The 15,907-nt window shown below is 45.8% G+C and overlaps 1 protein-coding gene across 1 annotated transcript in view; it reads right to left on the bottom strand.

The window, feature by feature from the left end:
• Positions 1-15,907, bottom strand: part of CPO (carboxypeptidase O) — a 268,545-nt gene that overhangs the window by 143,859 nt on the left and 108,779 nt on the right. Inside the window, exon 9 of the mRNA XM_040441046.1 lies at positions 11,417-11,507. Coding sequence (XP_040296980.1) covers positions 11,417-11,507 — 91 coding nt within the window. The remainder of the gene's footprint in view (positions 1-11,416; positions 11,508-15,907) is intronic.

Here is a 15,907-nt window from a genome sequence, read left to right as displayed (position 1 = left end):
TTAAAGGGTAGCGATCAGTCTGACTGCATGACAGCTGAGATAGACTAACGAGATGAGAAACTAAACCAAAACAAAGAAATTCAAGGAGGAGGATCTGAGAAGCTCCTGTAAACGCTTCTCAGCTGTCTGGCTGTGACAGTACCCCTCCCTCTAGGAGTGGACTCCGGACACTCAGGGCCCACCTTCTCAGGATGGGACCTATGGAAAGCCCTGATGAGACGAGAGGCCTTAATGTCCGTCACTGGGACCCACATCCTCTCCTCAGGACCATAACCCTCCCAATGAACGAGGTACTGGAGGGAACCGCGGACAAGACGAGAATCCACAATCCTAGAGACCTGAAATTCAAGATTTCCATCAACCATAATCGGAGGAGGAGGCAAAGGCGAGGGTACAATAGGTTGAACATAAGGTTTCAATAAGGACTTATGAAAAACATTATGGATCTTCCAAGTCTGAGGAAGATCAAGACGGTAGGCAACAGGATTGATGACAGACAGGATCTTGTAAGGCCCAATAAACCTAGGACCCAACTTCCAGGAGGGAACCTTCAATTTGATATTCTTGGTAGACAACCACACCAGATCACCAACATTCAGGTCCGGACCAGGCACACGTCTCTTATCCGCCACACGCTTATATCTCTCACTCATGCTCTTTAGATTATCCTGAATCTTTTGCCAAATAGATGACAAAGACGAGGAGAATCTGTCCTCATCAGGCAAACCAGAAGAGCCCTCTCCTAGAGACCTGAAATTCAAGATTTCCATCAACCATAATCGGAGGAGGAGGCAAAGGCGAGGGTACAATAGGTTGAACATAAGGTTTCAATAAGGACTTATGAAAAACATTATGGATCTTCCAAGTCTGAGGAAGATCAAGACGGTAGGCAACAGGATTGATGACAGACAGGATCTTGTAAGGCCCAATAAACCTAGGACCCAACTTCCAGGAGGGAACCTTCAATTTGATATTTTTGGTAGACAACCACACCAGATCACCAACATTCAGGTCCGGACCAGGCACACGTCTCTTATCCGCCACACGCTTATATCTCTCACTCATGCTCTTTAGATTATCCTGAATCTTTTGCCAAATAGATGACAAAGACGAGGAGAATCTGTCCTCATCAGGCAAACCAGAAGAGCCCTCTCCCGAGAAAGTCCCAAACTGCGGATGGAACCCATATGCACCAAAAAATGGTGACTTATCAGAGGACTCCTGACGACGGTTATTTAAAGCAAACTCAGCAAGGGACAAAAAAGAACACCAATCCTCCTGATTCTCCGCCACAAAACAGCGCAGATATGTCTCCAGATTCTGATTGACGCGCTCTGTCTGGCCATTCGACTGCGGATGGAAAGCAGAAGAGAATGACAACCGAACCCCCAAGCGAGAACAGAAAGCCTTCCAGAATCTGGAAACAAACTGCGTGCCCCTATCAGAGACTATGTCTGAAGGAATCCCATGCAATTTGACAATGTGGTCAATAAATGCCTGCGCCAGCGTCTTAGCATTGGGCAAACCAGGGAAAGGGATAAAATGCACCATTTTGCTAAAACGGTCCACCACCACCAGAATCACAGACTTCCCCGAGGAACGAGGCAAGTCCGTTATGAAGTCCATGGACAGATGTGTCCAAGGACGGGAAGGAATGGGCAAAGGAAGGAGAGGACCTGATGGCCGTGAATGAGGGACCTTGGCACGAGCGCAAGTCTCGCAAGCTGCCACAAAACCCTCAACCGACTTACGAAGCGCAGGCCACCAGAATCTCCGAGCGATGAGATCCAGTGTGGCTCTTGCCCCCGGGTGCCCAGCAAGGACCGTGTCGTGGTGTTCTTTAAAAATCTTGTGTCTCAAAGCGAGAGGCACAAACAACCTCCCAGGAGGACAAAGATCAGGAGCTTCTGACTGGGCTGCCTGCACCTCTGCCTCCAATTCAGGAAAAAGAGCAGAGACCACCACACCTTCAGCCAAAATGGGACCCGGGTCTTCAAAATTCCCATCTCCTGGAAAACAACGTGACAGGGCATCTGCCTTCACATTCTTAACCCCAGGGCGGAACGTAACAACAAAATTAAACCTTGAAAAGAACAAAGACCATCTGGCCTGTCTCGGGTTCAGGCGCTTGGCTGACTCCAAATAGGCCAGATTTTTATGGTCAGTAAACACGGTAATAGGGTGTCTGGCTCCCTCTAGCCAATGGCGCCATTCCTCAAAAGCCAACTTGATGGCCAACAATTCCCTATCTCCCACATCATAATTTCTCTCTGCGGAGGAGAGTTTCTTTGAGAAAAAGGCACACGGTTGCCATTTGGCAGGAGAGGAACCCTGAGACAAGACCGCACCCACCCCTACCTCAGAAGCATCAACCTCAACTATGAAGGGTAACGAAATATCAGGTTGTACTAGGATGGGAGCGGAAGCAAAACTCTCCTTGATATTAGAAAAGGCCTTACGCGCCTCTACCGACCAGGAAGAAAAATCTACCCCCTTTCTGGTCATATCAGTGAGTGGTTTAACAACAGAGGAATAATTCAAAATAAATTTCCTGTAATAATTGGCAAAGCCCAAAAAACGCATCAGCACCTTCTGGTTCTCAGGAAGCTCCCACTCAAGCACAGGGCGGACCTTCTCGGGGTCCATGCGAAAACCAGAAGCGGAGACAAGAAACCCCAGAAATTGGATTTCTGGAACCGCAAACACACATTTTTCCAGTTTCGCATATAATTTATTCTCCCGCAGAATGAGCAAGACCTGACGTAAGTGTTCCTTATGAGTCTTGAAATCAGGAGAAAAAATCAAAATGTCATCCAAATACACTAATACAAATTTTCCCATTAAATGATAAAAAATGCTGTTGACGAAATGCTGAAAAACAGCTGGGGCATTCATCAAACCAAAAGGCATAACCAAATTCTCAAAATGGCCCTCAGGGGTATTGAAAGCCATCTTCCATTCGTCTCCTTCTCTGACCCTAACCAGGTTGTATGCCCCTCTTAGGTCTAATTTGGAAAAGACTTTAGCCCCAACAACCTGGTTAAACAGGTCCGGGATCAGAGGAAGCGGATAAGGATCACGAATAGTGATACTGTTCAGCTCCCTGAAATCCAGACAAGGTCTTAAAGAATCATCTTTTTTCTTAACAAAGAAAAAACCAGCGGCAACAGGTGACTTCGAGGGTCGTATGTGTCCTTTTCTCAAACTCTCAGAGATATAAGCCCGCATAGCGACCCTCTCAGGTTGGGAGAGATTGTATAAACGAGATTTAGGCAGCTTGGCGCCTGGGATGAGATTAATAGGGCAATCATACTCCCTGTGCGGAGGCAAACCCTGAACTCCACTCTCAGAGAAGACATCCAAAAATTCAGAGAGGAAAGGTGGTACAGTCTTAGTAGAAACCTCAGAAACAGATGTTATGAGGCAATTCTCTCTGCAAAAGTTACTCCAACCATTTATTTGCCTCGCTTGCCAATCAATGGTGGGGTTATGTTTAGTGAGCCAGGGTAGCCCCAACACTAGAGGAGTAGGCAAACCGCTAAGGACGAAACATGACACATCCTCAACATGAGCATCACTCACAATTAAACGGATATTGTGAACTATGCCCTTTAATGATTTCTGAGAAAGTGGAGCTGAATCAATAGCAAAAACAGGAATATCCCTTCCCAAAGTGCATACCTGGAAACCATGAGTTATTGCAAATTGATTATCAATGAGGTTGACAGCTGCTCCACTATCCACAAAAATCTCACAAAAAATGCTCTTGCTCTCTAGCGCCACCCTAGCAGGCAGGACAAAACGGGAACTACAAGCAAACGGAAAACCTTCAATTTCCGCCTCAACCCTGCCAATAGTAACAGACGGAACATTTTTAAAAGATTTTTTCCTTTTTGTCTCTTTATTACTCCCAGAAAACTGCCTGAATCTCCTAGAGGGACAAACATTTGCCAAATGATTTATACCTCCACAACAAAAACAAACCCTCCCATGCGGGCTGAATCTTCTATTGTCAGAGGCAATCAACCCCAGCTGCATGGGCTCCTGCTCAGAAGGGGCTGACAGCGACTGAGACTCCTGCGCACAGAATGAGACCGCTGCACTGTTCCGAGACTGAGTAGGACAGGAAGGAGAGATCTCTCGTCTCTCTCTAAGACGCCTGTCAATACGAACGGCCTGAGACATAGCAGAGTCCAAGGAGATAGGCCTCTCATGAAAAGAAAATGCATCTTTCAATCCCTCTGAAAGACCATGGCAAAATTGACTTCGGAGTGCAGCATCATTCCAACCAGTATCAGCTGCCCATCTCCGAAATTCGGAGCAGTATATCTCTGTGGATTGTTTACCCTGGCATAACAGACGTAGTCTAGACTCAGCCAGAGCAATACGATCCGGATCATCATATATCTGACCCAGGGCTAAAAAGAATTCATCCACTGAGCGGAGGGGCCGTGCCCCCTCCGGTAGCGAAAAGGCCCAAGACTGAGCGTTACCCCTGAGCAGCGATACAATGATCCCCACCCTCCGTTCTTCATCACCAGAAGAATAGGGAAGAAGGCGAAAATGGAGTTTGCAAGCCTCTTTAAAACGCACAAAATTCTCACTACCCCCAGAGAACGTATCCGGGAGTGAGACCTTGGGCTCAGCACAAACTCCATGAACGCAAGCTGAACCGGTCACTTGAAACTGAGAAAAAATCCTACGGAGATCAGCTACCTCCAATGAAAGACCCTGGAGGCGTTCAGCCAAAAGTGAAACCGGATCCATGCTTGAGATGGTTTTGGCGGCTGATAATGTCACGGATGGTGTACAGGAAACAAGACAATACCATATAAACAATGTCTCTCTGGATCCACAACTAAGGAACAAAGGGGGACCCCTGCAATAGAGCTGCCGCTCTCCCTCACTGCTCAGCCTATGCGAACACCCCAAAGGTGGATGGCCGCATATCCATGTTCCTCGGCTATCTATTACCTGAAGACCCTACAATAGTGAAGGGACACGACCACCGGCTCCCTACACTGACACGGAGGGAGTCAGGGTCACCTGGATCCAGAAAAGACAAAAACATAAATACATAAACAGCACTTATCTGCAGACGACTGATGACTGACGACTGAGGACTGGGAACTAGGAACTGGGAACAGCATGCACACACACTCCAGAAAGTTGTATCAGCCGCACACTACTGCATTATGGGGAGGAACTTAAAGGGTAGCGATCAGTCTGACTGCATGACAGCTGAGATAGACTAACGAGATGAGAAACTAAACCAAAACAAAGAAATTCAAGGAGGAGGATCTGAGAAGCTCCTGTGAGCGCTTCTCAGCTGTCTGGCTGTGACACCCAGCTACTATATTAGTTTCACTTTCACTTGCAGTCATTGCCAGATATAGTCCTTACTTCCAGTTCTATTCTGACCTTTGAAGGAGATCGTTTGATGGTGTTGCGGTGGAGCTCTTGTCCGGCGTGGACTGTCGTGATTGGGATCGCCTTCTCTGCTCGTGACTGGATAAGTCTATCTTTGATATAGTTTGTTTGTTGCTGTCTTCCCCTGCTGTTCTCCTAGACATGAGTGATGGTGACTAGTGCTCCCATCGGCCTTTCCCCACTCTAGGCTTTAAGGTGACTGAGGGTTTAGGCATCCTGCTCGCCGCACGGGTTCACACCCCGTCTAGGGTATCAGGGCAGACAGGTGCCAGCTTAGGGTTAGTCAGGGGTGGCCATACTATTCCCATCCGTAGATAAGGGTCCCCCTTCCCCTCCGTCTGGTGCGACACGACTGCTGCTGGGGTAGCGGTCGTGACACCGGATCAGCTGCAGCTAGCAGCTAAACTACCTCTAGCAACTGTCAGTAACCTAGGGTTACTGACAAAGCATTACCGATTCATTTCACTGAGGCCAGGCACCTCGGTGACACGTATCTATCATCTATTATGGCACCTTGTGCCTTCTCACAAGGGGTACTACAGGGGGGAGAACATTGTATATAATACCACCACAAGGGGAAATTATAATATAGGGGTGGCATTATAATACAAGCCAGAGTACTGAGGTGGTTATTATGGGGGACTTCAACTACCCAGTTATAGACTGGGAAACTGAAACTTGTATATCTCATAAAGGAAACAGGTTCCTGGCAATAACCAAAGACAATTACCTCTCCCAACTGGTTCAGGACCCGACTAGAGGGACGGTCACACTGGACTTAGTATTAACCAATAGACCTGACAGAACAACAGACGTGCAGGTCGGGGGACACCTGGAAAATAGTGACCATAAAGTAATAACCTTCCAATTATCATTCAAAAGAGCGTTTCTACAGGGAGGAACAAAAATACCAAACTTCAAAAAAGCTAAATTTAGCCAACTAAGAGAGGCCATAGGCCTAACTAACTGGGACAAAGTCCTCAAAAATAAAAATACAGCCACAAAATGGGATATCTTTAAAAGCATCCTAAAAGCTCATTGTGAGAGGTACATACCGTATGGGAATAAAAGGTTAAGGAACAAAAAGAAACCAATGTGGATAAATAGAACTGTAAAGAAAGCAATAAATGACAAAAAGAAAGCATATAAAATCACTAAAACAGGAGGGCAGCACGGAAGCACTGAAAAACTATAAGGAAAAAAATAGAACATGTAGAAAACAAATAAAAGCAGCCAAACTAGAGACCGAGAGATTAATTGCCAAAGAGAGTAAAACTAACCCTAAAATGTTCTTCAATTATATAAATGTTAAAAAGTATAAATCTGAAGGTGTCGGCCCTTTAAAGAGTAATGAGGGGGGAGTCGCAGAGAGCGACGAGGAGAAAGCAAAGCTGTTAAATATTTTTTTCTCCAATGTATTCACTGAGGAAAATAAACTGTCAGATGAAATGCTGAATGTTGAAATAAATTCCCCATTAAAAGTGTGCTGTCTGACCCAGGAAGAAGTACAACAGCGACTTAAAAAGATTAAAATAGACAAATGGCCAGGACCGGATGGCATACACCCCCGTATCCTAAGGGAATTAAGTAATGTCATAGCCAGACCCTTATTTCTGATATTTGCAGATTCCCAGGGAATGTCCCACGGGATTGGCCCATGGCAAATGTGGTGCCAATATTCAAAACAGAGCCTGGAAACTATAGGCCGATAAGTTTAACATCTGTTGTGGGTAAACTGTTTGAAGGTTGAGAGATGCTATCTTAGAGCATCTTAACGGAAAAAAGCAAATAACGCCATATCAGCATGGCTTCGTGAGGGATCGGTCATGCCAAACTAATTTAATCAGTTTCTATGAGGAGGTAAGTTCTAGACTTGACATCGGCGAATCAATGGATGTCGTATATCTGGACTTCTCCAAAGCATTTGACACTGTACCACATAAAAGGTTAGTATATAAAATGAGAATGCTCGGACTGGGAGAAAACATCTGTAAGTGGGTAACTGGCTCAATGATAGAAAACAGAGGGTGGTTATTAACGGTACACACTCAGATTGGGTCACTGTCACTAGTGGAGTACCTCAGGGGTCAGTATTGGGCCCTATTCTCTTCAATATATTTATTAATGATCTTGTAGAAGGCTTGCACAGTAAAATATCAATTTTCGTAGATGACACTAAACTGTGTAAAGTAATTAACACTAAAGAGGACAGTATACTGCTACAGAGGGATCTGGATAGATTGGAGGCTTGGGCAGATAAGTGGCAGATGAGGTTTAACACTGACAAATGTAAAGTTATGCACATGGGAAGGAATAATGCAAGTCACCCGTACATACTAAATGGTAAAACACTCGATAACACTGACATGGAAAAGGATCTAGGAATTTTAATAAACAGCAAACTAAGCTGCAAAAAACAGTGTCAGGCAGCTGCTGCCAAGGCCAATAAGATAATGGGTTGCATCAAAAGGGGCATAGATGCCCGTGATGAGAACATATTCCTACTACTTTACAAATCATTAGTCAGACCACACATGAAGTACTGTGTACAGTTGTGGGCTCCAGTGAACAAGGCAGACATAGCAGAGCTGGAGAGGGTCCAGAGGAGGGCAACTAAAGTAATAACTGGAATGGGGCAACTACAGTACCCTGAAAGATTATCAAAATTAGGGTTATTCACGTTAGAAAAAAGACGACTGAGGGGAGATCTAATTAATATGTATAAATATATCAGGGGTCAGTATAGAGATCTATCCCATCATCTATTTATCCCCAGGACTGTGACTGATGAGGGGACATCCTCTGCGTTTGGAGGAAAGAAGGTTTGTACACAAACATAGAAGGATTCTTTACGGTAAGAGCAGTGAGACTATGGAACTCTCTGCCTGAGGAGGTGGTGATGGTGAGTACAATAAAGGAATTCAAAAGGGGCCTGGATGTATTTCTGGAGTGTAATAATATTACAGGCTATAGCTACTAGAGAGGGGTCGTTGATCTAGGGAGATATTCTGATTGCCTGATTGGAGTCGGCAATTTTTTATTCCTCTAAAGTGAGAAAAATTGGCTTCTACCTCACAGTTTTTTTTTTGCCTTCCTCTGGATCAACTTGCAGGATGACAGGCTGAACTGGATGGACAAATGTCTTTTTTCGGCCTTGTGTACTATGTTACTATGTTACTACAGTGGGTGCATTATAAATAATGACACTACAGGGGGCATTACAAGGTTCATAATAACTACAGGAGCATTGCAGCAGAGGCTTTATAAATATTAGGGCTACTACATGGGGCATTATAAATACTTGGAGCTGCCTAAAGGGGCGGGCACTGTGGAGGTCACTGTTATTAAAGGGGCGGGCGCTATGAAGGTCCCTGTTAAAGGAGTGGTCACTGTAAAAGTCACTGTTAAAGGGGCGGTCACTGTGAAAGTCACTTGTAAAGGGGCGGTCACTGTGAAAGTCACTGTTAAAAGGGGAGGTCACTGTGAAAGTCACTGTTAAAGGGGAGGTCACTGTGAAAGTCACTGTTAAAGGGGCGGTCACTGTGAAAGTCACTGTTAAAGGGGCGGCCACTGTGAAAGTCACTGTTAAAGGGGTGGCCACTCTTAAAGGGGCGGTCACTGTGAAAGTCACTTTTAAAGGGGCGGGCACTGTGGAGGTCTCTGTTAAAGGTACGGGCACTGTGAAGATCACTGTTAAAGGGACGGCCGCTATGAAGGTCACTGTTAAAGGGGTGGTCAATGCTAAAGGGGCGGTCACTGTTAAAGGGGCGGGCACTGTAGAGGTCACTGTTAAAGGGGCAGGCACTGTTAAAGGGGCAGGCACTGTGAAGGTCATTGTTAAAGGGGCGGGCACTGTGGAGGTCAATGTTAAAGGGGCGACCACTGTAGAGGACAATGTTAAAGGGGCGGGTACTGTAGAGGTCACTGTTAAAGGGGCGGGCACTGTGAAGGTCATTGTTAAAGGGGCGGGAACTGTGGAGGTCAATGTTAAAGGGGCGGCCACTGTAGAGGTCAATGTTAAAGGGGCGGGCACTGTGTAGGTCATTGTTAAAGGGGGGGGGGTACTGTAGAGGTCACTATTATAGGGGAATCTGTTGATATCTTTTTACGACACACGGAAACATAAAATGAAATATACAAGTGCGAAGCCGGGTCCTTCTTCCGGGCGGTTACTGTTAAAGGGGCAGTCACTGTGAAAGTCACTGTAAAAGGGGCAGTCATTGTGAAAGTCACTGTTAAAGGGGCGGTCACTGTGAAAGTCACTGTTAAAGGGGCAGTCACTGTTAAAGTCACTGTTAAAGGGGCAGTCACTGTGAAAGTCACTGTTAAAAAGGCGGGCACTGTGGAGGTCAATTTTAAAGGGGCGGCCACTGTGGAGGTCAATGTTAAAGGGGTGAGTACTGTAGATTTCGCTGTTATGGAGGAAACTGTCGATATCTTTTTCCGACACACGGAAACATAAAATGAAATAGATTAAATATACCCGTGCGAAGCCGGATCCTTCTGCTAGTCTCTTATATATATATAAAAATGAATTTCTGTCTGTCTGTTTGCCTGTTCTTCATGTGCAGCCAAACGACAGGACTGATCTGCACCAAACTTGGCACATAGGCACATCAGGTGTCCAGGAAGACACCTCTCTAGGGCAAACTGTTCCTGAGATATTCCCAAAAAATGTATTAGCCAATAGGAGATCGCAGCTTTATTCACATTCTAACTGCCATTCACAAAGTCACATGACCCTTATTATCCATAACAACAGCCTTTTTCCTTACTGTTTGAGGTCATTGTTAAGGGGACGTGGTGCTGTGGAAGTCACTGTTAAGGGGTAAGGTGCTATCGTTGTCACATTTTAAAGGGGCAGGGTGCTGTGGAAGTCTTATATTAAGGGGACTGGGTGCTGTGGAGGTCTTATATTAAGAGGGCGGTAGGAGGTTTACTTTTAAAAGGGGAAGGACCCTCCTGTGCAGCTGAAGGTTAAGGGGGCCACCCGCTGTGGAGGTCACTGTTAAGGGGATGGAATGCTGTGGAAGTCACTGTTAAGAGGGCGGGCCACTGTGGGGGTCACTGTTAAGGAAAAGATCACTGTGGAGGGTCACTCTAAAGGGTGTGGACCACTGTAGGTAGAGGTCACTGTTAACGGGGCGGGGTACTTTGTAGGTCACTGTTAAGGAGGCGAGGTGATGTGGATGTCATTGTTTAGGAGGCGGCCTCTGTGAAGGTCAAAGTTAAGGGGGTGGGCTGCTGTGGAGATCAATGTTAAGGGGGCAGGGTGCTGTAAAGGTTACCGTTACGAGGCAGGGCATTGTGGCGTGACTGTTAAGGGGGCAAGGTGCTGTAGAGGTTATTTTTAAGGGGGCGCGGCATTGTAAGGTGACTGTTAATGGGGTGGGCCACTGTGGAGGTCAGTGTAAAGAGGGCAGGGAACTTTGGAGGGCACAGTTAAGGGGGCGTGGTTTTTTAGAAGTTAGTGTTAAGGGGACAGGCCACTGCAGAGGTCACTGTTAAGGGGGTGCCGTACTTTGTAGGTCACTGTTAAGGGGGCGAGGTGCTGTGGATGCAATTGTTTAGAAGGGGGCCTCTGTGAAGGTCAAAATTAAGGGGGTGGGCTGCTGTGGAGCGGCAGACAACTGTGGAGGGCTAGTGTTAAGGAAATGGGCTGCTGTGGAGAACACTGTTATGTGGACTGGGGGCTGTGAAGGTCACAGTTAACAGGGTGGGGCACTGTGGAGGTCACTGTTAAAGGGGCAGGCTGCTTTGGAGGTCAAAGTTAACGGGGTGGGCTGCTGTGAAGGTCACTATTAAGGGGGAGGGGTGATGTTGAGGTAACTGTTATGGGGAAACAGTGTGGATATCTTTTAACCTCACACACAAACATTAAATGAAATAGTAAAAATATACCCGTGCAAAGCCGGGTCATCCTGCTAGTAATACATAAAATAAATCCTGAATTTCATGGTGAAGTGTTAGAAACAATAATACTTACTACACCACTTCGCATTGAAGTTACGGTTGAGATCTACCCCATAACAGGTGCCATTTTCATGCTTTGAACGAGATTTTCTCCAGAGTCGGTCCTATTTAGAGATATTGGGTAATTTTTGTTAGACATTAATTAAAGGGTAAATGTCCTTTAATTTTTTTAATAAATCAATAACTAACATACAATGAACAAAAATATAAACGCAACGCTTTCGGTTTTGCTCCCATTTTGCATGAGCTGAACTCAAAGATCTGAAACATTTTCTACATACCCAAAAGACCCATTACTCTCAAATATTGTTCACAAATCTGTCTAAATCTGTGTTAGTGAGCACTTCTCCTTTGCTGAGATAATCCATCCAACATCACAGGTGTGGCATATCAAGGTGCTGATTAGACAGCATGAATATTGCACAGGTGGGGGGCAGTATTTGATTTGATCAGGTTGTTGATTGTGGCCTGTGGAATGTTGGTCCACTACTCTTCAATAGTTGTGTGAAGTTGCAGAATATTGGCAGGAACTGGAACACGTTGTCGTATCTGCCGATCCAGAGCATCCCAAACATGCTCAATGGGTGACATGTCCGGTGAGTATGCTAGCCATGCAAGAACTGGGATGTCTTCAGCTTCCAGGAATTGTGTACAGATCCTTGCAATATGGGGCCATGCATTATCATGCTGCAACATGAGGTGATGGTCGTGGATGAATGGCACAACAATGGGCCTCAGGATCTCGTCACGGTATCTCTGTGCATTAAAAATGCCATCAATAAAATACACCTGTGTTCGTTGTCCATAACATATGCCTGCCCATACCATAACCCCACCGCCACCATGGGCCACTCGATCCACAACGTTGACGTCAGCAAACCGCTCACCCACACATCGCCACACACGCTGTCTGACATCTGTCCTGAACAGTGAAAATCGGGACTCATCCGTGAACAGAACGCCTCTCCAATGTGCCAGATGCCATCGAATGTGAGCAGTTGCCCACTCAAGTCAGTTACGACAACGAACTGCAGTCAGGGCCAGACCCCGATTAGGACGACGAGCATGCAGATGAGCTTCCCTGAGACGGTTTCTGACAGTTTGTGCAGAAATTCTTTGGTTATGCAAACCGATTGTTGCTGCAGCTGTTCGGATGGCTGGTCTCAGACGATCAAGGAGGTGAACATGCTGGATGTGGCGGTTCTGGGCTGATGTGGTTACACGTGGTCTGTGGTTGTGAGGCCGTTGGATGTGCTGCCAAATTCTCTGAAACACCTTTCGAGACGGCTTATGGTAGTGAAATCAACATTCATTGCACGGGCAACAGCTCTGGTAGCCATTCCTGCAGTCAGCATGCCAATTGCACGCTCACTCAAACGTTGCGACATATGTGGCATTGTGCTGTGTGATCAAACTGCACATTTCAGAGTGGTCTTTTATTGTGGGCAGTCTTAGGCACACCTGTGCAATATTCATGCTGTCTAATCAGCACCTTGATATGCCACATCTGTGAGGTGGGATGGAGAAGTGCTCACTAACACAGATTTAGACAGATTTGGGAACAATATTTGAGAGTAATGGGTCTTTTGGGTATGTAGAAAATGTTTCAGATCTTTGAGTTCAGCTCATGCAAAATGGGAGCAAAACCGAAAGTGTTGCGTTTATATGTTTGTTCAGTGTATGTTTACAGTGCCCGTATATATCATGTGTTTGATACTTTCTGTAATTTGTGTTGTATGGTTCCTTTTTAATCCAGGTTATTGTATTTTTATTCTATTTTCTACTTTACTTTTCACCTGGAGCTTTGCCGGTAAGTCTCCATACCATGGAGCACTTTTAGTAAGTCTCTATACAGAACTCATCTCTTCAAGGAGATTCAGCACCTGGCCTAAGCCACATTTAAAGGGCTTCTATCACCAGATTTGGTCCTATTTAGCTGACTGACATTAGCGATGTGCTAGTGTCAGCAGTCCATAACAGTGTTCTTACTTATCATCTGTCTGCTGCCGTTCACCTTAAAAACGTACTTTTATAGATATGCTAATGAGCCTCTTGGTGCTATGTGGGCGCCATTAGCACCTAGAGGGCTCCGTCCACTAACCATTTCAGCCGCCCATCGCGTCCCTCCAGCCCGCCCCGCTCCTGTTGATTGACGTGAAACTTCTCAGTATCTCGTACCAATTCCTGCACCTGCGCCGTGCGCTTCTGTATTCGGTGCAGGCGCAGTGAGTGAATGCCGCGCTCCTGGTGCCGGCTTCCTCACTGTAACGTAGTTGGCGCAGGCGCAGTGAGGAAGCCGGCACCGGGAGAATACAGAAGCGCACGGCGCAGGCGCGGGAATTGGTACGAGATACTGAGAAGTTTCACGTCAATCAACAGGAGCGGGGCGGGCTGGAGGGACGCGATGGGCGGCTGAAATGGTTAGTGGACGGAGCCCTCTAGGTGCTAATGATGCCCACATAGCACCTAGAGGCTCATTAGCATATCTATAAAAGTTCGTTTTTAAGGTGAACGGCAGCAGACAGATGATAAGTAAGAACACTGTTATGGACTGCTGACACTAGCACATCGCTACTGTCAGTCAGCTAAATAGGACCAAATCTGGTGATAGAAGCCCTTTAAGGCATCAAGCCCAGCCAGCCAGCCAGCATCTTATGCCTCATTCACACGTTAGGCTACTTTCACACTCGCGTTTTGTGCGGATCCGTCTTGTATCTGCATAGACGGATCCGCACCGATAATGCAAATCCTTGTATCCGTTCATAACGGATGCGTTTGCATTATTCATTAAAAAGAAAGTCTAAGTCAAAACGGATCGTCTTGACTTACATTGAAAGTCAATGGGGGACGGATCTGTTTTCAATTGCACCATATTGTGCCAGTGAAAAACGGATCTGTCCCCATTGACTTACATTGTAAGTCAGGACGGATCCGTTTGGCTCTGCATAGTCAGACAGTCACCAAAATGCTGCAAGCAGAGTTTTAGTAACCGTCTAAAAAACGCAACGGAGACCAAACGCAGCCAAATTGATGCATTCTGAACGGATTCTTATCCATTCAGAATGCATTGGGGCTGAACTGATCCGTTTTGGGCCGCTTGTGAGAGCCCTGAAACGGCAGAAATGCCAGTGTGAAAGTAGCCTTAGTTGTTTTTGTCAGTGATATCCATCAGTGATAGTGAGCCGAAACCAGGATTGGCTCTAAACACAGACCTGGTACAGATCTCTCCCTTATACCTTATATCTGTGGAGGCTCCAATCCTGTTTTTGGCTCACAATCACTGATAGAAATCACTGACCAATACACTGACATGTGAATGAGGCTTTACTCTGTACTGATGAAGGGCAAGCAATGTGAAACAGCTGTCTATGGATTGCTATTTGACTTGGCTATATAAGTCAGATTATGACTTCCACTAGGTGGCGCTAGTGAGATGATACTTTTCCTTGGGATATAACTCTTTGAATAAAAATAACACAATGCCCTCTGTGATATATATGCAACCTCTTAACATGTTTTCATGGAATATGTTACTTTTTCACTATCCGCCATTTTTGAACATTTATGGAATTGACCTTTTAGCAATCCTCCCTTGGTTTTTTGGGGAATTGCCTTTTAAAGGGGCTATCTGAGAAACAATATTGATGACCTATCCCCAGGATAGGTCATCACTATCACATCGACGGGGGTCCAAGTTCTAGCACCCCTGCTGATCAGCTGTTTTGGGAAGCTATGGCTGTGCTTGGTATTGCAGCTCAGCCACATTGACTTGAATTGACCTGCAACTAGACCATGTGACTGATCTCTTCTAGCAGCTGACTGGTTGGAGGTCCCAGGTGTCAGACCCCCGCCGATCTGATATTGATTAACTATCCACAGGACAGGGCATCAATATAAATCCCCCTTTAAGCATTTTTCTTTGTTTTTTGCTTTTTTAGTCTATCTTTGCATGTGCATTCCTCTCTTTTTCCCCCCTAATCTAACTTTTTCTCTTCAATATATCCCACACACCAATCCGATTTCACTGCATTCTCTTTCTTTTGTGTTCACTTCCCGTTGACAATCTCTTCTCTTCTCCTAATAGTCCCTTCAACTTTAGGGTACAGCTACACGGCGAGTTTGGGCACAACACTTGTCACATGCCCAAGTACTGCAATGTTGCAGGGCTGCCATTAGAATGAATAAGGCTGCAATGTGACTTACACATTTGCTGTGACTGCAACATGTGAAATGCAAAAAATCCAACACTGGTTTTGCAGGAAACGTCATGCTGCGACCCCATTTTATCCTGTGGCAGTTCAACTGTGATCTTTAGTTACGCAACAACTGTCATGACAAAAATTCCTGTGTAGCCAAACTCTTACTTGCTACGCTGTCATCCACTTCTTTCCTGACTCAGATGACTATCCCCGACTCTATCACAGCGCTTAGACCCACTGTTAATCATTTCACTATCATGTCTTCACTATGCAAAATCACACTGACCACTAGGTTTGTATTTTCA

This window comes from Bufo bufo, chromosome 7 (genome assembly GCF_905171765.1).
Source record: "Bufo bufo chromosome 7, aBufBuf1.1, whole genome shotgun sequence".
NCBI lineage: Eukaryota > Metazoa > Chordata > Amphibia > Anura > Bufonidae > Bufo > Bufo bufo.
The sequence above is the reverse complement of the archived record's forward strand: the minus strand, read 5'-3'. Positions and strand labels throughout refer to the sequence as shown.